General features: G+C 48.9%; 1 protein-coding gene across 1 annotated transcript in view; it reads left to right on the forward strand.

Moving 5' to 3' along the window:
• Positions 1 to 26,912, forward strand: part of VAC14 (VAC14 component of PIKFYVE complex) — an 81,536-nt gene that overhangs the window by 50,124 nt on the left and 4,500 nt on the right. Inside the window, exons 15-18 of the mRNA XM_035117290.2 lie at positions 14,596 to 14,770; positions 15,250 to 15,368; positions 17,429 to 17,508; positions 20,334 to 20,484. Coding sequence (XP_034973181.2) covers positions 14,596 to 14,770; positions 15,250 to 15,368; positions 17,429 to 17,508; positions 20,334 to 20,484 — 525 coding nt within the window. The remainder of the gene's footprint in view (positions 1 to 14,595; positions 14,771 to 15,249; positions 15,369 to 17,428; positions 17,509 to 20,333; positions 20,485 to 26,912) is intronic.

Genomic DNA, 26,912 nt, shown 5'->3' on the forward strand with positions numbered 1-26,912 from the left:
TCGATTTTAAACTGCCTACAATTCCTTGTGATGTGTTGTTTCAGCTATTGTTAGTGAGAACAAGGCAGGAACTAAAACTTTGATCCCCACCCCACCACCCGGCTTATTCTCAGTAACTATACTTTTAAACAAACCACACTTCCCTGAGTTTCAATGTCTCGAGAAGTGTAGCTGTTCTAAAATTGAAAGCAGAAGCTTCCAGCTTCCTTGCAGGCACAAATGAGAAGTAGGAATACAGAAGCCTGAGACTTGCGATGTCTAGCTAATGTAGTATTAGGAAACCATGGTCTCCTGTTACATCTGAAGTGAGCCATGGTTCTCTGTAGCAGAAGATGCTAATTGGCAGCCATTGAGTCAGTAATCATTTGTGTGTAAACTATTCACCCGATTCCCTATGCATTTCTGAACACAGCGAAGGTATCTGAAGGTGCCATCTGTCTTCAACACTCCTCCTCCCTCTGTGGAAATCCTTAATAACATTTATTCACCTTTCTCATGCTGTGTTAAAGGAAGGTGCAGCCTTATCACTGCATATTCCTCAAAATTGGATAAGCCTGTGAGCATTTGCTCTTGTTAGCCCTCCTGAAGCGTCTTCATCTATTGCGTTTCTAATGAAGAAATTGAATGGTTAGAAATAAGGAGCTTGAGCTGCCTCGGAAATTAGGCCACAGCTGTCAGCCTGAAAGCAAAACATGCATCTCTGAGGAAGATGCTGGCAGAATCCGCTGCTGATTAACCCCCTTTTAAACTAAACCGAGTTGAAAAAAACAAAAACAAAACTCCTGGTGTCTTGGAGCAAGCTGGGGAAAGCAGCCAGAGAGAGGCAGGGAATGGAGCATGGCGCCTCCTCCACAGAGTGAGGGCAGAGATCTTCCTTTTGCTGTGGGTCTTCGGAGCTTTGGTCCAGCTCAGCCTTCCCTAAGCTGGCGCCCTCCTTCAGAGGCCTTGGACTACAACTCCCATCAGCCCCAGGCAGCCCTGCTGTGGAGTCTTCCTCTGCAGTGTTTAATAAACATTTGGGGTAAAGTGTGTTTATTACAAAGGGACTTAAGTGTCACTGTCTCTGTGTTGTTCCACTCAAAGGTCAGCGAATCTGACCCCCTTGCTGGTACAGAAAATCTGTCGCCACAGCTTCCCTAATAGGTGCCCGTCCAGCCTTTGCCAAGAGGCCTGTAGTGAAGGAGAGGCTGCAGCCACCTTCCAATGTAGGTCTGTTCCACTGCAGAAAAAGCTTGTGCCGCCTGCTTAAGTTAACTGGAGGTCCTTTTTCTTCTCCTTTGAACCCGTTGATTCCGATGCTGCTCCCTGAAGCAACAGAAAACAAGTTCAAACTCGGTCTTCCATGTGGATTTAATTTTCAAATAGTCAATGCCTCAAGCTCATGTTTATATTTAATTTGTTTGCACAGGGTCAGATGCCATCTACACGGTACATTAAAGGTGTTCCCTGTAGACCCCCTGGAAGCAGTTTAAAAAGTGGCGTTCTTGCGATACAGTCCTTGTCTGCTGATTCTCTGCTATATCTGTCAATGCTGAGCCTTTGGGGAATGGTGCACAAGCCCATTTCACGCACACACACACACCCTCAGGGCTCAGCATTGGGCTCTGTGGGAGTCCTTGGCCATAAGAGCTCAGCCATGCTCCATGGTGTCTCTTGATCTCTCTGAGAGCAGAGATAAGCAGGAGTTTTGGGATGGTGTTTGCTGCAAGTGCCTCTTTGATGCTTGCTCTGTTATACTGGCAGAGGAAGGCTGCTTCAAAATATGGGTTGCGGAATTTTTCACCTTTTATTTTTTTGTCATTTTGCATGGTCTGTTGGGAAGTTGGCTTTCTTAATTCTGGGCAGTCAGAAGAGTTGTGCCAGAGGATGTCCCTTTTAGCCAGAAGAAGCTGGGGCTTCTTACCCAGGCCTGGCAGAGCCTTGCATCACCAAACTCCACCATGAGGGTGCTGCTTTGATCCTCTTGTGTTTGCACTTTCCAAAAGTGTTTGCCACTCAGCACCAGCGGCTGCTTCTGCATTGCTGCAGCCTGGACACAGATCTGCATGTGTAACGGATGAGGGCAGTGGAGCTGGAGCGGCCATGTGGCAGCTGCTCATTTTTTTAGCAATTCTTCTCTTGTTATAGGCTCGGCCAACATGCTTTTCCGTAGAGGCCTGGAGTCAGGAGTCAGAGTAGCTCTTTGGGGTAAGGTAAAGGTAAAGGGACCCCTGACCATTAGGTCCAGTCGTGACCGACTCTGGGGTTGCGCGCTCATCTCGTATTATTGGCCGAGGGAGCCGGCATATAGCTTCCAGGTCATGTGGCCAGCATGACAAAGCCGCTTCTGGCAAACCAGAGCAGCACATGGAAACACCGTTTACCTTCCCGCTGTAGCGGTTCCTATTTATCTACTTGCACTTTGATGAGCTTTCTAACTGCTAGGTTGGCAGGAGCTGGGACCAAGCAACAGGAGCTCACCCCATCACAGGGATTCGAACCGCCAACCTTCTGATCAGCAAGCCCTAGGCTCCGTGGTTTAACCCACAGCGCCACCTGGGTCCCTCAGCTCTTTGGGGTATGATGCTGTAACTCTGCAGAGAGCCCAGCAGGATAGGTGAAATCTGGGCAATTGCAGGATAGAGCCTCATTCCAGAGAGTTTCCTTCCTGTTCATATTTTCCTGTGTGGCTTATGGTAGCCTTGAAAACACTGGCTTGGGAGGTGCTTGCCCACTCACTCTCCCTTTCCCTCTGACTCCACTATCTTTCCTCATCCTTTAATAAAGGCAGGGCTGGCAGGAGGGATAGCCCCATCCTGTGGTTTCAGCAGGGGGAAAGGCAGTGAAGGCTCATCTTCTGCCATTGCTTTGGCCCCTCTAGAGGGGACTGAAACTGCCTTGGTCGCGCTGGTTGATGATCTCCGGCAGGCTAGGGACAAAGGTGAAAGCGGTTTCCTAGTTCTGCTGGATCTCTCAGCGGCCTTTGATACAATCAACCATAATATCCTTCTGGACCGTCTAGAGGGGTTGGGATTTGGGGGGACTGTCATACAGTGGTTCTGCTCCTTCCTCCTGGGCCGTGTTCAGAAAGTGGTGGTGGGGGATGAGTGCTCAGACCCCTGGGCTCTCACTTGTGGGGTGCCTCAGGGTTCCGTCCTCTCCCCCATGCTTTTTAACATCTAAATGCAGCCGCTGGGAGAGATCATCAGAGGGTTTGGGCTGGGTGTTCATCAGTATGCGGATGACACCCAACTCTATCTCTCTCTTAAATCAGAACCAGTGAAGGCGGTGAAGGTCCTGTGTGAGTGCCTGGAGGCGGTTGGAGGATGGATGGCAGCTAACAGATTGAGGTTGAATCCTGACAAGACATAAGTACTGTTTTGGGGGGACAGGGGGCGGGCGGGTGTGGGGGACTCCCTGGTCCTGAATGGGGTCACTGTGCCCCTGAAGGACCAGGTGTGCAGCCTGGGAGTTATTTTGGACTCACAGCTGTCCATGAAGCCACAGGTTAATTCTGTGTCCAGGGCAGCTGTCTATCAGCTCCATCTGGTACGCAGGCTGAGACCCTACCTGCCCGCAGACTGTCTCACCAGAGTGGTGCATGCTCTAGTTATCTCCCGCTAGGACTACTGCAATGCGCTCTACGTGGGGCTACCTTTGAAGGTGACCCGGAAACTGCAATTAATCCAGAATGCGGCAGCTAGACTGGTGACTGGGAGTGGCCGCCGAGACCACATAACACCGGTCCTAAGAGACCTACATTGGCTCCCAGTATGTTTCCGAGCACAATTCAAAGTGTTGGTGCTGACCTTTAAAGCCCTAAACGGCTTCGGTCCTGTATACCTGAAGGAGCGTCTCCACCCCCATCGTTCAGCCCGGACACTGAGATCCAGCGCCGAGGGCCTTCTGGCGGTTCCCTCACTGCGAGAAGCAAAACTACAGGGAACCAGGCAGAGGGCCTTTTCGGTAGTGGCGCCCGCCCTGTGGAACACCCTCCCATCGGAGGTCAAAGAGATAAACAACTACCTGACATTTAGAAAACACCTAAAGGCAGCCCTGTTTAGGGAAGTTTTTAATCTGTGAAATTTTAATGTATTTTGGTATTTGCTGGAAGCCGCCCAGAGTGGCGGGGAAAACCCAGCCAGATGGGTGGGGCATAAATAATAATAATAATAATTAATAATAATAAAGTTTACTGTTGTTGTTGTTGTTTAGTCGTTTAGTCGTGTCCGACTCTTCGTGACCCCATGGACCATAGCACGCCAGGCACTCCTGTCTTGCACTGCCTCCCGCAGTTTGGTCAAACTTATGTTCGTCGCTTCGAGAACACTGTCCAACCATCTTGTCCTCTGTCGTCCCCTTCTCCTAATGCCCTCAATCTTTCCCAACATCAGGGTCTTTTCCAAGGATTCTTCTCTTCTCATGAGGTGGCCAAAGTATTGGAGCCTCAGCTTCACGATCTGTCCTTCCAGGGAGCACTCAGGGCTGATTTCCTTAAGAATGGATAGGTTTGATCTTCTAGCAGTCCATGGGACTCTCAAGAGTCTCCTCCAGCACCATAATTCAAAAGCATCAATTCTTCGACGATCAGCCTTCTTTATGGTCCAGCTCTCACTTCCATACATCACTACTGGGAAAACCATAGCTTTAACTATACGGACCTTTGTCGGCAAAGTGATGTCTCTGCTTTTTTTTTTGCTTTTTTTTTGCTTTTTTTTTGCTTTTTTTGCTTTAAAAAAAAGTTTACTAGAGGAAGGCAAAAACTTGGGGTATCTCTCCTTCTGCTTTGTTGGTATCAGGGCATTCTAAAAATGCAAAAAGGTTGTCCATGTGGAATAGTTTCTGCTCCCATAGGCTCTGCTTGAGCAAGGGGCAGTACCACAGGCCGTATTTCAACAAGCCACAAATAATGGCTGTGATCTCTACAGGATCTTGGGAATTGCACAGCAGCCAGCTTTCAGGAAAAGGCTGTGTCCTGTCCATGATGGAGTCAGGAGGGCAGTTTCCCCCCATCTTTTTACATTTTGGCTCCTTACATGCCTGTTGCAGAAGCTCAGGCTTTATGTCCTGTATCTGGTCATGCTAGGAGGCTTTCCCCTCTTTCAGCCAGAGCACACAGATGACCTGCATAGACACACACTCCTAGCTTGTTTTTCCTTCTGTCCTCCAGTCACTCACAAACACCAGCTCCTCCAACCATCTCATTCCTGTAGCAGCCATCTTGGTTTAGGGAAGAATCTCTGTCCAGACAAGTCATTTGTGCTCTTCCATTAATGATAATCCATTGATTTACAAAGAGACATGAAAATGTATAACACAACAGGTTTTTTTCAGAATAGGAAGGGCAGACCCTCCGCTGTTCCTTTGAACGTCTGGCTTCAATTAAAAGGGAATGAAAGCCTCCTGCTGTATGCTGTACCTGTGCAAAAATGGCTACAAGCAACACAAAATGGATAAAAGAGGGGCGTTTTAAGTAAACTACCATTTTTCAACAGGTCTGGCTGGATTTAATGGATCCTCCATGCTTGGTTAAATCTTCCGGATTTTATTAACACTTCGAACAGTGTGCCTCCTCTCTGTTCTTCTCCAGCTTGTATAATTCCACAGCAGGCCAAACCTGCTCCTGCTCTTTCCTGCCTGTGGTCCTTGGAGTGTTATTGACTTTCAAGTGTGAATGGTTAATGGCCTTTGCCTTGCTCCTGCTCCTGCTCCTCATAGAGGGCTCTGTGTGCCTCGCTGCGCCTGAACGGCTGAGGGGTGCCTGGGGTGTGATTTTGCTTGGCCATCAAGCCCGTCTTTCAGCTGTGGCGGTCTCTTCCCTGGAGTCTCCAGATGCTTCACAGCAAGCTTTGGAGTTCAGTAACCTGGAAGCAGCAACTTCCCCTTGCACCTCTATGTAGCAAGTTTTGTCCCGGCCGCATGGACACAAGGAGAAATGTGCAAATGCAAAACTCAGAGGTAGAACAGCTGAGTTCTACCCACAAATGTGGAAAACCAGATTCAGACCTTGAAACTACCCTATGAGGTTTGGGCAACCTTCCTCTTTCTGTTAGAGCATTTTCAGTCCTATCTAGGAAATGTTGCTTATGAAAGCCAAAGGTACCTCTGGGTGTGTCTGGACTCCGAGGGGTCTTTGTCACCCTATTCCTGCTTCCCTGGAAATCACAGATGGCACAAAGGGGGCTCCATCTAGATCTGAGTGTGGGTTGCGGCTTTGCCGGTTACTAGGTCAGTGGGTAGAGCATACACTTTGCATGCAGGTATCAGGTTCAGCCGCTGACACCTACAACTAGGGCTTGGAAACGCTCCTGTATGAAACATTGGGACTCCTCCAGAATGATCTGTTTGTTGAGCATCCAACCTTATTTGCTTGCACAAAGCTTACACAGAGGTTACACAGTGTCTCCTCTTAACTGACTGTTCACTCTGATTTGTTTCAGTGGAGATTATATTAGTATGGGCATCCCTCTTGACCTGCTTGTGCAGAGGTTATACATCTTCCCATCAATCATTTGTCCCACAATTTTTTAGCGTAAAAGTCATTTTTTTATTTTAAAAATGCTCTCTTTTTTGCATCAGATCACTTTAATCCTCTTTAATTGCACAAACCCAAATTTCCAGTGTGTTATTGAATCCCTCCTGCAAAATACTGGCAGTCTGAAGAGTCGCTGTCAGTCAGTGTCAACCAGGGGAAGGGAACCTGCAGCTCTTCAGATATTGTTGGACTCCAGTTCCCATCAGCCTCAGCCAACTTGGCCAGCAGTGAAGGTAGTAGTAGTCCAACAACATCTGAAGGGCTACAGGTCCTGATCCCCTGGGCATAGACCATGCTGAGCTCAATGGACAAGCACCCCAACTTAGTGTGACCTACAGGGAACCTGTGTGACCTACAGGGAAAAGTCTTGTGTGCTCTCAGCCCCTTACAACAAGCTGTTTGAGCAGGCAAAGCACCATTGCAGCCTGCAAAGGCACATTTCAGGCTGTGGGCACAGAGACTACAGAGGTGTGAGACAAATGTCTGCGCTCGTCATCACAACACAGTTTCCCATTTCAAAGCAAGCAAATCCATGGCAGGCTGAACGAGGGAGCTGGCCTGTAGCCAGGGAATGCAAATAATAAATAGCTGAATGGAAATCTGTGCAAATGTCTCTGTTTTGCCAGCTCCTGTTGGTAGAGAGGTTGCGTAGTGTGAGAGGCAGCAGCAGAGAGGCTGTCTCTTTTAGGAGATTACTGTACCCACCTGCCCCCCCCCCACCTCTGGTGGCTTCTCCTCAAGCAGGTTGGAGCCTGAACATGGAGCCAGAATCCCTGAGACAGCACCTTGGAAAATTATCTCCTCATCAGGGCCAGAACCTGCAATGCCTCTTTGGCTTTTTTGACCCACTTAGGCAGAGAGGGGCACCCAGCTGGCTTTTGCTATGCCTCGATCAGTTGCAGTATGTAACGTGTCCTCTGGGGTATTCCTGCCATTAGGCCTGAGTGATGTATCAATACATCATCCAGGACCAGTTTGAGGTCCAGATGGTGATGGCGTTTTGACCCGGCTATATTTTGTGGGTGGGGCTGGCACCTTAACTCCCTTCTCCGGCCAAATGGGCAGGCTGCCTCCTTCCTCCCTGTGCCGGGCAGGGGCAGGGGCGGCTTCACCCCGGTGCCTTGCAGGGCCAGTGCTCCTTCCTTTTCAGCATCATGATATATCACTATATTGCAATGTACAGCTGGTGATACATCACGATGTTGAAAGCCTGATGGTGATAATGGTGCCACCAGCCTTGCAGACTTGGGGCTTGCGCAGCAGATAGTGCCACCCGCTGCGGTTTGCTAGGGTGCCTCTCCGCAGCCTTCCCATTGCCCATGTGCCATAATCCCCCTAATGCCGCTTGTGCCAAGGATGCAGGGAGGGAGGGAGGGTATAGAGGCTGGCTTTTAATGAGATGGAATTCACCCGTCAGAAATGTGTGTGCTCCACATTTCCCACGTTACTGAGATGACATCAGGGAGTTTCCATGTGGAATGCTTCAGCTGTCGGTTGGGATCACAGAGGACGCCAGCTGCAGCATCACTCCAGTTGGTTCCTGTGCTTCTGTTCTCTCTCCCCACCCCTCTGCCCTCCACCTTCTCTGGAGAGCCTCTATGAACTTCCCAGAGGTGCAGCAGGGCAGAAAAGAATTATTGAGTACAGACAGCTGGTTTGAAACAAGAACACAGAATAAGTCTTCTTAGTAGCCTTCCCTCCTCCCACTGCCCCAAACCCAGATGCAGCGTGGCTGTTGCTTCAAGGTAGTAACTGAAGAGCCTCAAAACGTTGAGTGTCATCACCATGAAGCATATGTGACAGGTGTGGGTGTGCGGCATGGAAAGAATTGCCTGTTGTGTCTCTGTATGTAGAATCTTTGCATTCAATCTTGTATCGTTCGCTCGCCAGGGAGCGCAGCTTGCTGTCTCCATCAGGGCTTTTCAGACTCTTCTCCAGAACTGATGTGTCAAAAAGCTACTTGGTGAGGGGGTGGGGAGAATGGAAGACTTTCCCTCCTCTTATAGCATCTAGATCGAGGGAAGTAATAGCACCACTGTATTCTGCTCTGGTCAGACCTCACCTGGAGTACTGTGTCCAGTTCTGGGCACCACAGTTCAAGAAGGATACAGACAAGCTGGAACGTGTCCAGAAGAGGGCAACCAAAAAGGTCAAAGGCCTGGAAACGATGCTTTATGAGGAACGGCTTAGGGAGCTGGGTATGTTTAGCCTGGAGAAGAGAAGGTTAAGGGGTGATATGATAGCCATGTTCAAATATATAAAAGGATGTCATATAGAGAAAGGTTGTTTTCTTCTGCTCCAGAGAAGCGGACACGGAGCAATGGATTCAAACTACAAGAAAGAAGATTCCACCTAAACATTAGGAAGAACTTCCTGACAGTAAGAGCTGTTCGGCAGTGGAATTTGCTACCAAGGAGTATGGTGGAGTCTCCTTCTTTGGAGGTCTTTAAGCAGAGGCTTGACAGGCATATGTCAAGAATGCTTTGATGGTGTTCCCTGCTTGGCAGGGGATTGGACTGGATGGCCCTTGTGGTCTCTTCCAACTCTATGATTCTGTGATTCCTCTTCCTCTTCCTTTTCCCCTGGACAAGGGGGCCTTGTGAGTTGTCACCCTTCCTTCGTGTTGTGCTTTGAGCAGTGGCCTTGGCAAGAAAGGGCATCTGGGTGGGCCTGGCTTTGTTCTTGTTGTCTTCACCCACCTACTGAGAACCAGAATCTGAAATGCAGCCCAGGAAGTAGCTGAAAAGGGCAGCATCGATATGGCTGCAGCAGCGGCTGGTGTGGCGTCTGTGTGACATTCCTTTCATGCAAGCTCTTTTTCAGATTTCCCCAGGCCACAAAGAAACAAAATGAAAAGAAAAGAAAACCCAAGCTACCTTCCCAGGCTAATCGAAAGCAGGCCTGCTAGTAGCCAGCCGTTTCCTTTTGGGCTCCTGCATGAGAGGAGTCAGGCATGAGCCAGTGAGATGTCAGGGCTTCTATTTCTGGAAAATGGCTCCTCCTCCCTCCTTTTTGGTCAAGGGAGCCAGACGTCCCTCTCTCCTCCCTCCTTGCTGCTGTAAAGCTTGTGTGTTTGGGGGCGGGTAGTCATTGGTGGGCTCTTCCCTCTCTCTCTTCCTTCATACATCTCTTTCTTCCTGGCTGCTGCTGCTGCTGCTGCTTTTCCTAGAAAACTTTCCAGACTGTGTCTGCTTTTTATAGTATTAATCTTCATTCCTGATCTGCAAAACACAGAGCAGTTTTTAAGAAACCCTGTTGATAAAAGTCACACAAGCCAGGTCAGAGTTTCCCTCCTTTTCATTCTGGGAGAGGAGGGAGCTCTCCTTCTCTTGGTCAGGTTGGAAGACCACACCCAACCAGAAGGTGATGCTATCTCAGATACAAAGACTGTCCTCCAGGCTCCTACCGGTAGAGCAGCAGGATTTACCATAAAGTAGACATTCCTCCCCACCAACAAGATTTTCTTGAATCAAAAGTCCAACACCAGAATCCACATACAGTGGTACCTCTGGTTGTGGACACGATCCGTTCCAGGGTGCTGTTTGCACCCCAAAAAGTCCGTAACCAGAGTGGCGCTTCTGTGCATGCACAAAGCGTGATTGATCGCTTCTGCGCATGTCAAAACCCAGAAGTTAACACTTCCAGGTTTGCTGCTTTTGCAAGATGAAAAGACGCATCCTGAAGCGGGCGCAACATTGAGGTATGACTGTACTGTTTATTTTGCTCAGAGACTCCAGTCACTGGCATCACCACGATGGTTTTAAGCCATGGATATATCTACCTCCTGACCCCTTAGCCATCTTGCAGAGGCTTGGAATGTCTCCTCAGAAGTCTGGGAAAGGTCTGTGAAGATCTTCCTGATAGATTGTCTTTCCCTTATGATAGGAAAATAATGTGTAGAATCTCCTTAAAATTACTGGAACTGGCTGTCATTTTCAAAGTGGGCGAGTCTGCACTTTGCAGATGGCAAGTTGGGGCTGCATTTTGGAGTGGCACATCTTGCTCACAGAATTTCTGGCTTTATAGCCACCCCTTGCCCAGTTTGATCAATAGATGCAACGTATTAGGATTGCCCAGGTGGAGACTGTGTGGATGGAGGCAGTGCCCCTGTCCTCCGCTGGGCATCTTAAAAATTAATCAGGTGGCATCTCTTGCTGAGATCAAGAATCTTCAGCATGGGTTGTTAACAATCAGCATGCCGACAAAGCAGGCAGGGCAGTCAGAAAGCTGCCACCCCCTTCCTTCTGCTCTGTTGGAGATAGATCTGCTCCCTGATTTGATTGCCATTAAACATGTGCCTGGCCTCACCAGCAGGTTGACAGCACTGCTATTTTGAGCCCCCTTCCTGTTAGCAGGGAAGATGGGGCGGCTGTGTTTTCCTTCAGGAGAGTGTCGGATGCCCTCAGGCAGTATTTACAGATGCCACTTCTGATTATTTGATGGCAAAGTCAAAGGAGCGAAGGACAGCTTGTTATGGGCCTGCAGAGGCCCTTCAAACCTCTCTGTAGTGGAAAGGGGAGATCCTCACATCTGGCTCTGTGTGGAGTAGGGAGCAAAGAAGTGTCAGGAATTTGCACTTCCGTTCTAAAGTGGATCCCTGCTCACAAGGAGCACCTTTATTGTTCAGATTTATATGTTGCCAATCCAATCCTAATGGGGCCCTCAATTATGCACAACAAAAATGAAATAAAAACAAGGTTAAAGTCCACAGGTGCTCCAGTTCCAGTCAGTAGCATATCAGAAGCGCAGATCAAAAAAGCAAATCAGCTTGCCATACAAAAGCACGTTCTAGGTAGTGAATTCCACAGAATAGAGAAGAGTGCTGAGTGGGCGCTTCTTGATCCAGAAGGCCTATGTGGGTGCTCAGAGAGCAGGACTCTTGTCTGGTGAGCTGTTAACATATGGGAGGATCTGATCCCTGAAGAAACCTGGCTTTAGTAGTTAGAGCAAGTCCATCAGTGTCAGGGTGATGGGCTTCTTCCAATTGGCATCCGTAGAGAGCTGAAGTTTCCAAATATTCTTCAAAGACACATTAGAGTCCAAAGAAGAAGTTGCCAGAGGATGTATGAAACTCAGAAAAATAGGAAAGAGCACATTTGCAAAGCCACGGCCAGCCACCAAGGCTGCCTAGAGGCACAGCTAAATCAAAGAGCATTTATTCCAGCTGTTCATCTGGACCCCAGGCAGCCCTTCTCCTTGCCCCTAACCCCCATGCTTAGTAGAGTAAAACCCTTCCAACAGTGTCTCTTCTGGATGGAGTTGGTTTATTGTGTTTCGGCCCACGACAACTTCTCAGGGAAGCCAATGAAAAGGAGGAACAGAATGGTGTACCTTCTCAACGCAATGTCAGCAAATTCTGGACTGATCTGCAGTAATGCTGTTTTTGACCTCACAGTTGCTAATGGAATTGCCTAGCGAACATGAAAAGAAAGGAGGCTGGCCTCTGAACTGGCCAGAGGAATAGCAGCCATGAGCGGGGGGCGGGGCACAGGATGAGGAGGGCGCCACCAGCAAGGAAGGTCAGCCTGGCCTGGCTTACAACTCACCACTTAGTTCTGGCCAGTATCAGTCTGATCTTTCTCATGCTTTTCCCTCCACCCACACTCAGGTGCCCTTTATTTCTAGTTTGTAAGCCTGAGAGCAGGGTCTCTGTTTTCAGAGACCCATCTTTATCTGAAAAATGAGCTGAGAAATATATAATAAAATGGAGTTCAGGTAAGAATTGCCTCTCCATTCCAGAACGCATGGTCATCCCTGATAAAAATGCTGGGTGAGGTTTTTGTGCTTCATGCTCAGAGTCCAGCCTATGCATTCCATCCCTTTGATGGGAGGGAGGAGGCACATACTTGATCCATGTATCTTGGTCTGGATTGTTCCGCTGAACTGTGACCTGTGCACACTTGTCACTGCAACACAAGCAGAATGCTGCAGCTTCAGGTGACCTAAACATCTGAGCAAATACCATATCTTTGTTTCCTATTTTCCCCAATCTCAAGAGCATGCCCTAATCATGTTTGCTGGATGTTGGTCTCGATAGGACTTAGAGCCCCATCTACACCTGCTCACATTTCTCTCCAAGTCTCTTTGAGAGAGATTAAAGGGAGCTGCCTTTGTGTTCTACAATCACTTGCTGAATCACCCTCTTTCAGACTTGAAGCTGTTCCTGCTGTAAGAGCCCGTTGGGTGCTGATTCTGAGAATCCTGCCCCTGCCTCCCAAGGAAGCAGCTGACAACAAGACTCTTGCAAGCTGCTGCTAGTGGAGTGGAACCCTCTGATGGCGATGGGGGCCTGGGAGGGGGTGAAGCCTTGCTTAGTGATGAGCTTGGAGAGGCAAAGCCCCCTTGAGTTGGCTCCCTTCCCAACTCTCTGGAGCTGTATCCCAAAGTTGGAGGCCTACTTTTCCAAAGCATGTCTCTGCAATTTAAATGGTCTTTGACAAGAAAATCTTAATGAGTGTCAATGCACTAGGGGAGCGGGGTGGGGGTGATTTCTCCAGAGTTTCTGTTTGGGACTGATTGAATGACTATTCTTGGACTTGAGCAGAGGCCTTGAAATGAATTATTATTCTGTGCTGGAAATAGATCAAAACCAGAGCTTAGAGCCTTTAGATGGGCTGAAAGAGAAAATTGATCAAGTCTCCCTCGCCTGGGGTAACTCGGGTTGCCGTTTCCCATATCCTTTGAATGCACAGAGCTGTGAAGCCAAGCTTGTTAAAGGAGGCAGCAGCGGTAGCGGTATTAGCACTGGGCTTTGTGTCAGGCGTCCTCAGGCAAACCCTACAGCGCCACCACCGCAGGCTTGGCAGGGAGAAAGAGGGAGCCCATAGAATCAAAACAAACACGGAGGGAAATCTGGCGCTCGGTTTCCAATGCATAAGACTTTGGGGGTTCCTGGAGAGGTTAAGCAGAGCATTCCTGCTGTGACTCGCTGAGTCCCTGTGAAAAAGCTCCAGAAAAGGTCAGCAAGGCTGGGGCTGGGTGGGCTCTGAGCAGATATATTGGTAAATCAGAACCACCAGACTTGCAGCACATCCTTGGGAATTGGAGACAGGGTTGCAACACAGGTGAACCTCTGCTGGCTTTCTGCTGTGAAAGTGGGGGCATCTCCCTCCCTGCACAAATAACTTTGCAATCACCTAGCACACCTTCCAGATATATCATTACTGCCATCACAGGGAGCCTTTACTGGAATCGTGGGGAATAAATATTTATTCAAATAAAAAAAAACCTGATAGAAGGGAAATGAAGGATGAAGATAATGCCACATACAAGATTTGTTTGTTTGCATTTTCCTACCTTACACTTGCTTTGAACTCAAGGTCATTTGTGAAAGAACAGGGGTTTGACCTCAGCCCTCCACTCTGTCTGGAAAGCTTGAAATTGCTTGTGTTAATCCAGAACAGATTGGCCTGGGGTGAGGGTGGGGGCGCTGCCTGATGTGTCCCAGAGAGCGAGTTGGAAGGAAGAGAAACTAGGTGAGACAGCTGCTGCTGCTATGTGTGTGTGAATGGGGCCTGTAATACAAAAGCTGCAATATGGAGCACTGTTCTCCTTTTCTCTCTCTTCCATTCTGGTTTCCCCTTTCCAACAGGCCACTGAGTATCCATGGCCTCTGAGTGGGCTTACATGATTGGGTTGTTGGGGGTCATTCTTTCTCTTCTCCCCTAAGTGTTTTTTTCCCCTTCATAATATGTGCTATACCTTTGCAAGACCTAGGGGTATTCCCCAGAGCATTTTAATTCCTCCTTTGTTCCTCAGTGTACCCTGTTTGCTAAAACCCCTTTGGCACTCACCACCTGAGTTCACTGTTAGAAGGAGCGATGGGGCTTCTTCCCTAAGGGGCAGGTTCAGTCTTGTCCTACTGGGGGGAATGGTGACAATGCTGATAGGAAGGAGAACACCTTTGTAAAGGCTTGCTGCAGAGGACGGGGCCAGGAACTTGTTGCATCCTAGATTCTTGCCCAAGATTATTCTCCTTGATATTTGGGGATTGTGGGGGTGGTATCCCACCCCCACCCCAGATTCACAGCAACCACCTTTGTTGGTCAACTCCTAATCTCCATTTTTTTGGTGCCATGCAGGCAACTCTGTCTGCTCCTGAACGCTGAGAACATCTTTCACTCCATGGCTGACATCCTGCTGCGGGAGGAAGACCTCAAGTTTGCCTCAACGATGGTCCACACCCTCAACACCATCCTCCTGACTTCTTCTGAGCTCTTCCAGCTGAGGAACCAACTCAAGGATCTGAAGACGGTGGTATGTTGCACCTGAGAGGCTGTGTCTGTGACTTTGCTGGGCTGTGCAGCCTCTTTCTCGCCACTGCCTCTCGCAGTAGTGAAATCAGAACATGAGAAGAACACCCACTTTCCCCCTTCCTTGCCTTCCTGGCATCAGCTGGCCATATGCAATTTTCAGCTGTTTTCTGCTACCAGCAGGACAGGAAACATAAATTTAACAAAGCCCCCGGGGGTGGGGGTGGGCAGGCTGTGAGTGCTGATCATGTGCTTGGGTCGCTATCTACCATAAGTGGCACACATGGCAGTCCTGCTGTGCTTGGCAGTGCTGAAGCCCTGCCACCAGGACATCTGGCTCTGCAGGAGGTGACCCCTCATCCCACCTTGCTACCTAGTTTTGGGGGCTCTGTTTTGCTGGAGTTGCCTTTGGTTCCCAAGAGCGGGCTTGGGAGTGGTGTGTGGAGGTGCAAGACAACAACTCTTACTTTTTTGTGTCCCCAGGAGAGCCGCAACCTGTTCTGCTGCCTGTACCGTTCCTGGTGCCACAACCCAGTGACCACCGTCTCCCTCTGCTTCCTCACTCAGAACTACAAGCATGCCTATGACCTCATCCAGAAGTTGTATCCTTCTAGCACGGGGAAGGAGGGAAGGTAGCATGAGACAGCGGCTGTCTCTGCACTGTGGAGTCTAAGCAGGCCTCGGAAGCGGCCTCCTCTTGGCCCATAAAATACGGCAGTGAACTCGGCCTGCCAATTGGAAGTAGTCGGCCCCAAGGTCCTTTACATTGCAGAAGGGATCTTAATTTTCTAAGATTCACCATTGCACGTCATGATAGCAGCAGAGACTGAACGGCTCCTGTGGATGGAAAAGTCTCTCAGATGAAAGAGCTCGAAAGCCGTAAGGATGTTGGGAGAATGTGGATGATGTCAGGGGCATAGCTAGCTGCTCCGGCACCCCAAGCGGCGGGGCTATCAGCCCAGGGAGTTGGGGTGGTGAGCTGCCCACGGAGTCCGACTGGCGGACGCAGGCCCCTCACTGCCGTTTCGAGCAGCGCAGGGCCCCGAGCCACCGTGTCACTCCCAGGAGAGATGCATAGCTCCGGCGCACTGCAGGGCAAGCCCCGCAGTAAGTGCCGCCCCCCGTGGTGTGCCATTTTGTCACCCCCTTCAAGGATGACACTGGGGCGGACTGCACCCCCCACCCACCCCTTTTCCTATGCCCCTGGATGATGTACAGGACTGGATGTACTCCCTGCCTCTCTCCCTCACCAGACAGATTTCACATAATTGAGAGCAATGTTTCTCAAACTGGGGTCCTCAGCTGTTGTTGGACTACAACTCTTATCATCCCTGACCACTGGTCCTGCTAGCTGGGGGTGATGGGAGTTGTAGTCCAACAACAGCTGGGGACCCAAGTCTGAGAAACACTGCGGGTTTGGTCATCTTAAAATGGGCATAGTGCAGAAACAGAGGAAAGCAGAGGGCGAGTGGGGGCAGAAGAGACAGCAGGGCATTGTTTCAATTGCACATCCTTTGGCTTAGCTGCAGTAGGGTATTATTTTGGAGATTTATATCCTGCCTTGGATTGATCCTCAAAGCAGCTTACAATAGATTGTAGTAACACAGAGAGAAACCTAAAGTTCCCAGCCATGCAGAGCATTGGCCACTGAGCACGTGGCACAACTTGCTGGTTAGGACTTCCAGGAAAAGCGGAGGTTTGAAGAGAGCCTATTTGTAGCATTCGCACAGTTCTCAGCTAAGGCCAGTTTCATGCCCAATGCTGCTGGGGAGTGCAAACTGCTGGGCGCTGTTTTTTGTCTGAGGTCTCCCCTATGTGCTCTGAACCATGTTTTAAAATTCATGGCGAACTCAACTTCAGACTTCTAAAAATTATCTTAATGGGCATAAACAGAGTACTACAGGCTATATGTGCATGACCAATCTATTAGGTACACATAAGTTCAGATATCCACATAAGATTCTCTTTTAAGAGCACTTGGAGTCTATTAAAATTATAATAATTTTAATCTTACTAAAATTATCACCACCAGTAACTTTAAATCCACTAGAGCAGCCTTCGCCAACACAGGACGCTCCAGACATTTTGGACTGCAACTCCTAACAGCTCCCCAGACAGCACCAGGTTGGCAAAGGTTGAACATTTAGATTTTTGCTGTTACCACTGACCTGCTTCTGCCACAAAAATTTTGAATATGGGCCTGCCTTAGCAGAAACTGTCCGTTCCCAGGATTTTTCTCCAACAATGAGGATTAAACAGCTTCTCTGTTTTTAGTTTATGTTTCCGTGTTGAGAAGGCGGGAACAGTCAGATCTGGCAGAATAATCTACATTTTGTGCTTAGCATTGGAAAAGTGGCCTGTGGGTGGGCAGGGGGGTTTCTTCCAGGAAGGCATCTCTGTGTCTCTGCACGAGCCCCATCAAAAGGCAGTGATGTTTTGCAAGCTCCTTCATCATGCCACCTTCAAAGCCAGGAGCTTAAGAGAAGGAGCTCGTTCATCCTCTCTCTGGTCTTTGGCTTTGTAGGGCAGCGTGGTGTTAGGCTGTGTGGCTTCTGCCCACCCCCCACCCACCCCGCCTAGTGCCTTCCAGATTTTTTGGACTACAAATCCCATCAGCCCCTGCCAGCATGTGCAGATTAGGCTCCTTAGCAGCCGTGCTCAGTGGTGACCTGGAGGTCACAGTGGATTTCCTGATTGAGGTTGACAAGCTGGTCCAGTTGATCGAGTGCCCGATTTTTACATGTAAGCTCTCTTTCACTCTCGCAGAAGTGTGTATGCATGTGCGCTTGCATTGGCAGGAGGGTTTGGGGGGCTTTGCACTTTGTGGTGCATTAGCATTGGCACACGTACCCCCTCCTCCCCCACTCCCTCATTGCAACTGGCGACATGGCCCAAATAAATAGAGCAGAAGTTATGAGCCTCTTTGCTGTGAGACCTTCTGGCTCATGTGCCCATTAGGGCCATCCAAAAGCAGCAGCAGCAGCATTGCAGTGGATAGGAAGCAGAATGTAGGTTAGGGACACAAACTGCATTTGCTCAGGAGAGGCCAAGGGAAACGGGGTGAAAAACCAGCCCCAGGAGGGAAGGTGGGAGGAACTGAGTGGGTCTGCTCTGGAGAAGAAAAGGATAACATACTACAAGTCCCTGAGGGCCCCCTGCATAAGAGAAGTGGAGAGGCTTCTTCGCTACTGCCGCTGCTGCCCCAGAGAGGGCAGAGCCTTGACCACATGGGCTGAAGTAATAGGTGGGTAGATGTTAGCTGAACATTAAGAGGCTTGCTGGGAAGAGCTGTTGGACAAGGTGATTGCAGGGTGGGGTGGAGGCCCTCCTTAGCTGTCTTCCTTCAAGCAAAGACTACTAGCCACAGTGGCCACGCTCTGCCTTCCACAGCTGCTGGAGGCAGTCACGCTTCTGAATATTGGTTTGCTGGGAACCACAGGAGAGGAGAGCGCTCCTGTGCTCAGGTCCTGCTTGTAGTTTTCCTACAGGCATCTGGGTGGCCACGGTGAGAACAGGATGCTGAATTAGACAGACCGTTTCCCTGATCCAACAGGCTCTTCTTATGTTCTCAGAGGCTGGACAAGTCCCTCTTTGATCTGCTGGGGATGGAGGCTCCAGCTCTCAATCTCCTGCATTGAGCAGGCAAGTGGTTGGACTACCAGGTGGCCTATAGTCCCCCACAAAAAAGACCCTTTTTGATTCCAGGCTCTAACCTGCGTTGGAAGGTGGGTGTGGAAACCCAGGTGGCAAGTTCCACTTAGGAATGTGCTTCTGAGCTATCTGTTGCTAGAGAAGAGAGAGCCTCATTAGCAGAAACAACGATTTCTCCCACTCCTGCTGAACCGTGTGACCTTGTACCAATGTACCATGCCCTCCAGAGTCTTCCTTTACATGCAGCTGCAGTAGCCACCAGTGTAGTGGATGTCAACACGGGAGCCACTTGCGACGATGGTTGCAAGGAGCTTCTGTTCCATGCAGAAGCCCCCCTCCTTCTTTTGAATTGCTGGGATCTTCACTGGGGGTGGGGCACTGCTGTCTCCCACCCATGCCTGCCCAACTGGGCTGTTGCAAGGCAACTATCTCACTTTGGAGGGGACCTACAAGGCAATCTGGAGCGGCACCCTGGCCTACACTAAGGTCCCCTTGTCCACATAAAGCCTCTCCTGCCTGCTGTCCCTCATAAGAAGAGCTTTGCAGCTGGATCAGGCCAAAGGAGTCTCATCTAGTCCAGCATTCTGTTCTCACAGCAGCCATCAAGTTGCTTCAGTGGGAAGTCCACAGCTGCACTCTTTCCATGTGATTCCCAGCAACTGGTATTCAAAAGCAGGCTGCTTCTGATTCTGGTGCTGGTAAGCAGCCATTGTGGCTCGGGGCCATTGATGGCCCTACCCTCCTCTGTGAATTTGTCTAATCTTTTAAAGCCATCCAAGTTGGTGGCCATCACAACAACATGCAAAGCAGATTCCATAATTTAACTGTGCACTTGGTGAAGAATAACTTTTCTTTTCCTCTCCTGAATCTCCCTCATTGGATCAGCCTCATTGAATGTTGCGAAGTTCTAGTATTATGGGAGAGGAAGAAAAACATCTCCCTGTTTGCTTTCACCCTCACGCTGCCTTCAAGGAAAGTGACATCACAGCTTCCCTTGACAGCTCAAAAGGCCCTTGCATTGTCTTGCTAGAATAACAACCTCCATGTCTTTTAAACCCTTCACACCCTGTGACTTTTTTTGCTATGGATACACTTGGCTACTGTGAGGTGAGCCTTTCAGGAGGCTCAACCTAACCATATGTCCAACCTGCCCTTGACTGTGTTGCCTTCTCCAGCTTTCAAGCATTTCCTTCTTCTCCCTTGTCAACATCCTCCGTGAGCTCTACTACTCAGAACTTTAATGTCCCCTCCCCCCCTTTCTGGCAAGATAGCATTTGGTTTTTCCCCCCTGTTGACCAGAACTCTGCTTGGTAGTCCCAAGGTAACAGTGCCAGTTGATGTGGAGAAAGGAAGCCAAGAAACTTGTTCCCATGCAGGCTATTGAGCCATAGATCAGGCCGTCGTGTGACCTTCTGAGTCAGCCCTTGGGCTCACATCCCTGCCCGGGCCTCACACTGTCTCCTGAACCTGCTTCTTCAATGGCAAACCTTTCTCCATCAGCTGGCTTTCCTGTTCCTATGATACCCCACAGAGCAGGTGTTCAATTCGTCATATCCCCTTGCCTGGGCTACCAAAGAGGCATGCATGCACACAACACTCCTTCTTGCACAAAGGCAGTCCCACTGTGACTCTCCACCCCTCCCCCAACCCTCCGAGATTCATTGCCATTTCACTGTCCAGTGTCCCTCTCCTATTTCTGGGTCTGTTTGCTGAGTGGATGGCAGCATCTCTGTGCTTTCCATGGCAGGAAGCTCCCCACTTTCCACCAGGGAGACACAAATGGTGTGATGGCATGCGGGTACATGCATGCATGCAAAAGGCAAGAGGATGGATGGAAGAGATGGACTCGGAGGTTCTGTGCACCCTGCCTGTCCCTCCCTCCCTCCCCTGCTTACCCTTCCCTTCTTTGCTTGCAGATCTCCGCTTGCAGCTGCTGGACGTGAAGAACAACCCTTACCTCATCAAGGCTCTGTACGGGCTTCTGATGCTCCTGCCCCAGAGCAATGCCTTCCAGCTCCTCTCCCACCGCCTGCAGTGCGTGCCCAACCCAGAACTCCTGCAAACAGCGTAAGTCGCCAACGCCTCTCTGGGACGTCCTTCGGAGCAACCGGTGACTTGCCCCACTGCCTTTGCCGCCTGCCCTACAGAGAGGCAGAGCTTCTGCAGAGGCTGTCTTGCTGCAGGACCATCCAGCCACGAAGGAGTGGGGAGGACTCCCTGGGCACAGGAGGGCACATATAAAATGCTATTTGTTGTTGGCACTAAGGGCAGGGTGCACATTTTCAAGATAATAACACTAAGGCAACAATAATAATAATGCTATGATTTTTCTGTCCAGTACATGAGGTGAAAAGATGTGAACTTATCCAGCAGGCTGACTTGTTGTGGTACCATGAGGAGAGACGCCATGTCTGTCTACGCCCCTCACCCTCTTTCCTATGCAGCTGCTGCATTAAGCCCAGAGCTTTATGTTGGGTCAGGAGTTGGCCCAACTTGCTGGTTCTCCACCTTCCTTTCCTTCTAGGGCACCTTATGGTGGCTTTGGCAGGACTTTCAGAGCTCTCTGCATCTGTGGAAGATTGGAGTTCTGGTTGGTTGATGGTGCTCATTGATGGTAGGGTCAGCTGATCATTAGGTGCAGATGTGCTTGTGGACTTGGTTGTGTGGATGCACTCAGTCAGGGCCTATGTTTCGAGCAGATAGCACTTCCCATGACAGCTTCTGTTCATTAGCAGAAGGAGTGTCTGTTGGCCCCGTGACTCATGTAGACTGGCTGGAGTAAGAGGAGGAACAGTAGTTCATTTTAAACAGCAATGATGGAGCGTCCGCCTGGCCTGGCTCCACTACTGGGCATTCCTGTGTGTGCCGACAGTGCCCAGCCCTGACTTCAGCACATGGTGCTGGGGGAAGGGGAAGGATCCCTGTGCATGGCCCAGATCCTGCCAGCCAGCCATGCCTCATCCCACCCCCAGGCAAACATAATTTGCATGGGTTTTCTAGCCTGGGCTCTGCCTTAAGTTAAAGCTCGCCTGCTGGCCTTTCCTACCCCTTGAGCTTGTCACCTTCAGGCCCAGCTGAGGCCCACGTCTGTTGCCATTCAGACTTCTTGCAGAGTCCCTCTGTGTGGTGGTGGTGGTGACTGGCCTCTTGCCTCTCTCTCCCCCCATGGCAGAGAGGCTATAAGGGAGCAGCGATCTGAACCCTCCAGTTTTCTTCTGTGGCTCTTCTGCTTCAGGAGAGGCCTCCAGGGACTGTAGTCCTTGAGTTGGGTGGGGGGCTGCAACTCTCAGCAGGCAAGGCCCCCCCAAGGGTGTGTAGAGAACCATTCCTGCAGCTGTTTTGTGAGAGGGGGGAGGACTTCAGGTCCATCCTCTTTGCCCTGTACAGTGAAGCACTTTTTGAGTTTTGTCTATATTTGGTCAGCCTCGGAGGGCTGTGCCTCATCCACAGGCATTTGGCATCTGGGATGGAAACTTTCCCTTGTGGTATTGCCATGGAAACAAGCAGAGCCATGGAGGAGATGGGAAGGAACCCGTTCCCATCAGCATGCCAGGGGAGGTTGTTTAGGTCTCCTTGGGGATCCTGCATGAACCACAGGCAGCAAGAAGCCAGCTCTCTCCTCCTCCTCCTCCTCTTTTTCCAGGCGCAGAGTGCCTGCTGTTGAGGCTGTCGTCCGGCAGGGCAAGGCAGGGTGAGCCACCAGCTGCCCCCTCCCCTTTTCTCCTCTTCCCTCCTCTTCCCTTTGGGTACAGCAGCTGCATTTGGAAGACTCCTTCCCTTTCAGGAGAGTTTTCTCTTTGCCGGGCTCTTAGGATTCTTGCATATAAGGGCAGCAGCTTTTTGTGCTGCTGTTTTTCAAAGAAGCCCAGTGGGGAATCGAGTCCATGTCCAAAGATCCATTTTTAAAAAATAATAATAATTGCCTAAACCAGGGAGCCAGGTGTTGGTGTTGGACTCCAAACCCCATCAGCCCCAACAGCCAGCATGGCATCACATAGCCAGGAATGATGGGAGTTGGGAGTCTAGCAATACCACCTGGAAATGGTACATTTCTGGAAATGGCTCCAGGAGAGGTGGCACGTCTCCTCCCCTCTTCATATCTTAAATCTGCTCTGTTTCATGGGCAAGTTGCTGCTATGCGGCTGCTGTGAATGCAGGTCACTGATCCTCTCCGTGTGGGCTTTGGGCCAAGAGTAGAGACAACTGCTAGGGCCCTTTCCCCCCACCCCCACCCCGGCTCTATGAAGAATGCAGCAGGAAGGGCTCTCGCCTCCTGGAAGGCCCTTGTGTCAGAGTCTCCTGGGCTGGCCAAGAGGCAGGGTGGGGTGGGAGGGAGGAGCTCTGGCACTGGGGCAAAGATGAGAGTGAGGGGTGGTTAGACTTCTTCAGCCTGTAAATGACCACAAGGGCCTTTCTTGTCAGCTGTGTGTAGGGGAGACCTGTAGGAAAATAGCAAGCCATTTAAGTAACAGGAAAAGTGAGAGTTGCTGTGTGGATTTTACCAGGGTTGGGGGGGAGATGTCTGCCCCTCCCCCATTTCTTTAATGTCAGTTCCTGTCCCAGATTGGTGTCACTGTGACACAGCCCAATTCCACCCCCAGGCTTGGGGGTCCTGGAGGGTCACTTTGCGTGTGAGCTGTTCTCTTCTGTGTATTTTCTATGCCGCTTTTCTCCCATGACTGCTGAATATTCGGAGCTGTCAGACAGACTGAACATCTGATTAACTGTGACCTACATTCCATTAAACATTGGCAGTGACTTTCATAACAAATGCAGCTGAAAAGCATCCCCTCCCCGAATTAGCTGGAGATGGGCAGCATTAACTTGCCTTCCTACTGCCCCCCTCCCAACCCTTCCCTGGTGCTTTTTCCATTTCATTACAGGGATCAGGTAGCAGATCTCTTCCCAAATGGCTCCTTTTGCAGTTCTGCACTGACTGGGAGAGGGGAGGGGAGGGGGACCTTTTTGACCCAGAGGACAAGTTTATTATCTCCCCACACCCCCAGGGCCCAACTTTGCCAGTTGGCAAAGGCGACTACCCACCAGTCAATGTCATTAGAAGCCCTAATTGAATCACCAAGACAGAGGCTGTTTGAGGAGATGGTGTTCCAGATCTTCTGGGTGGGTTCACACTCCTCTTGAGGAGTCATGTGTGCAGCTTGTTGGAGCTTATTGATCTTCTAGCTGCTGCCACTATAGAAGCGCAAGGCACCTCAGTGGCACACCTTGTCTTTCGCCAGCTTAGTGTGTCAGCCTCTCCTGACAAAGAGCCTAGCCAGAGATATTTATGCTCCTGTAATCTTCTGTTTAGACTACTGCTGTGCCCTACATGTGGGGCTGCCCTTGAAGATGGGTTAGCTGCTGTAGCTAGTACAGAATGCAGCTATTTTGTGGTTTCACCCCCCCTCCCCCTTCTAAAGCAGTATTTGAATTATTATGTTTGGCCTGGAAAAGAGGAGACTGAGGGGAGATATGATAGCCATCATCAAATATCTAAAGCGCCGTCACATGGAAGATGGAGCAAGCTTGTTTTCTCCTGCTCCGAAGGCTGGGACTCGAACCAATGGATTATAGTTACAAGAAACACCAGTGGATTATAGTTACAAGAAAGGAGATTCCAACTAAACATCAGGAATAACTTTTTGACAGTAAGCACTGTTCAACGGTGGAACAGACTCCCTTGGGCGGCTGGGGACTCTCTTTTTTATTATTAATGTTTTTTATTAAATTTTCAAATTTTACATTTCAACTTAAACATGTTTTATTATACCATACATTCATTGACTTCCTTCCCTCACTTTCCAAGGTTCATTTAACTTATCCACCATTCCTACATATTTTAATATATCCATCTAATTTAATTTTCCTACCTTACATCACTTCAAAATATGTTATACTGTTGAATTACTTTAATACTGCCAGCATTTTTAACTGTGCACAATTATTTTCAATATACTTGACAAAAAATTCCACTCCTCTTTAACCTGTTCTTCTTGTTCTCATATTTTACTTGTTAGGCCTGCTAATTCTCCATATTCTATCATCTTAAGTTGCCAGTCTTCCTTACTAGGGACCTCTTTCACTTTCCATTTTTGGGCTAACAAGATCCAAGCCGCCTTTGTTGCATACATGAATAAGTTATTCTGACTCCTGGGAAGCTCTGTCTGAATAATTTCTAACAGAAATGCCGCTGGCTTTTTTAAAAAAGTTGTTTTAAACATCTTTTTCATCTCATCATATATCATTTCCCAATAAACTTTTAACTTTTTTGCATATCCACCACATATGGAAAAAAGTTCCTTCTACTTTTTTGCATTTCCAACATAAGTCTGATTCCACCTTATACAGTCATACCTCTGGTTACAAACGTGATTCGTGCAGGAGGCACATTCACAACCCGCAGCGTTTGTAGCCTGAAGCATCGCGTTTGCGGCGATTCAGCGCTTCTGCGCATGCACGTGACATTTTGCATTTCTGCACATGCATGAGCGCCGAAACCTGGAAGTAACCTGTTCCGGTACTTCTGGGTTCGGCGTAGTCCGCAACTCAAAAACACGCAACCCGCAGCGTTCGTAACCCGAGGCATGACTCTGCATCTTAGCCAATCTACTCAGAGTGAAATACCATCTATGGGTCATTTTCATATAATTCTTTTTCAGTGTGTAGGATGCAGTAAATTTCAGATCGTTTTTCCCAAAGTTTCTCCTAGAAACTTTAAGTCTATATTATATCCTAGTATAGCCATTGCCCAGTGGGTCATTGATTCTTTTATCAGCTCATCCATTCCAATAATACTGTATACATTTTGGACAATAATTTTTCCTTGTTCGTCAATAACTCTTTTTCAAATTGTGAGCTTTGGTTTTCAAAAAAAAAAAACTTACTGTATCTAATTCAAACATATCATGTAATTGGTGATACTGAAGCCAATCAGTAACTTGGCTCCTTACTTCTTCCAGTGGTTTCAATCCGGGTCCGTTCCCTGAAAAGTCCAACAAATCCCTATAGGTCACCCACCGTCTATCCATGTTTATTCTTTTAATTGTAATGGTTTCCATTGGCAACAACCATAGGGGTTGCAATGCCTGGCATCTTCCAAGTCTTTCCATCCCTTTGGAACCCCATCCTCTCCACCTCCCACTTCTTGCAACATCCTTCTCCTGGTTGCCAAGGACTAAACTCTTCCATCATGACATTTCACTCCTTTCCTTGTGGAAAATGAATTTCCAAGGCATTTGCTGCTGCTGCTGCATTGAATCCAAGAAAAGAGGTGGATAGAACTGGAGAAGTGCTCTCTTTCTTGGACCAGCTTAGGTCAGCAGCAGTTTGGAGGTCTATTTTGACTTACCGAAAGAGAGTGTCTGGTGGGGATTTGCGAAGTTGATAACTGTTAACAGCAGGGTTTGTTTTGTTTGGAGCTGGCCCTGTATACGCTATGGGTGTGCACATTGCAAGCACGCACACACAAAACCCAGATCTGAATCAAAAGCATCCTCACCCTGCAATCAGAACAGATTAGGCAAATCTGAACAGTTTGCTTGCCCTGCTTCCAGTGTTTCAAAGCATGTGCTTTCTTTGAGGGCGGTGGGGAAGGGCTCATGTAAAGGAAGGTTTGATCAGTGACAGATTAGCCCAGGGGAGAGGGGAGAGTGCTTTGAATTGCTGTGCAGGAGGAGCTGGGAGGTTGCCACTGAGCAATGGCACTTCTCTTAACTCTCTTGCAACTTTTGAGATTACAGCAAAGTATCCCCAAAAGGTTTTGGTGTGTTTTCCTCTGCAAGCTGTAGAGCAAGGACTGGAGACAAGGGATGCCACATTTTTGCCAGGTTCTGCTCTTGCCCAGCAATTCTAGGGACAACAAGTAGGCCCCATCTGGAGCTCATTGTGGTCCTACTGACTAGAGTCAGTGCTCCAGAACAAGGAAGGTGCTGGCTGCCTCCTGTGGAGGGGGAGAGAGCTGATGAAAAAACCCCAATTCATTTACCAATTGCATTTTGCTATAGAAATCTCTCTTTAACTCTCTCTAAAACTAAGGCTATGGTCCTGGGCATATCCAGGCCATAGAATTCTGCTGCACTTACTTCCAAACATGCATAAAATTAGACTGCCCCTCTCCAGTTATATCATTTACCAAATATTAGATAGAAACACCAATATTTCCAATAATTTAGTTCAGTTGCCTTATCACAAATATTTATTTATTCTATGAAATCTATGTGCTGCTTGATTGTAAAAAAACAAAACACCTCATAGTGGTTTACAAAAAAGACAAACTTTTAAACTTGGGGCATATAGTTGTTATAATTGTAAGATTTTGTGACAATATTATATGCAAGGAGTTGCAGAGTATTATAACATTGCAAGGACTCTTATTTAGTCCAGTGTCCTTTGCATAATTAAGTACATTAGCTGTCATTTGCGAGGTGTATCTGCCTATTTTAAGGTATGATGTAACCCCCCCTTCCTCCATCCCATCCCATTTGCCTTTAGGCCCT

The sequence above is a fragment of the Zootoca vivipara genome, chromosome 6 (genome assembly GCF_963506605.1).
Source record: "Zootoca vivipara chromosome 6, rZooViv1.1, whole genome shotgun sequence".
Classification (NCBI taxonomy): Eukaryota; Metazoa; Chordata; class Lepidosauria; order Squamata; family Lacertidae; genus Zootoca; species Zootoca vivipara.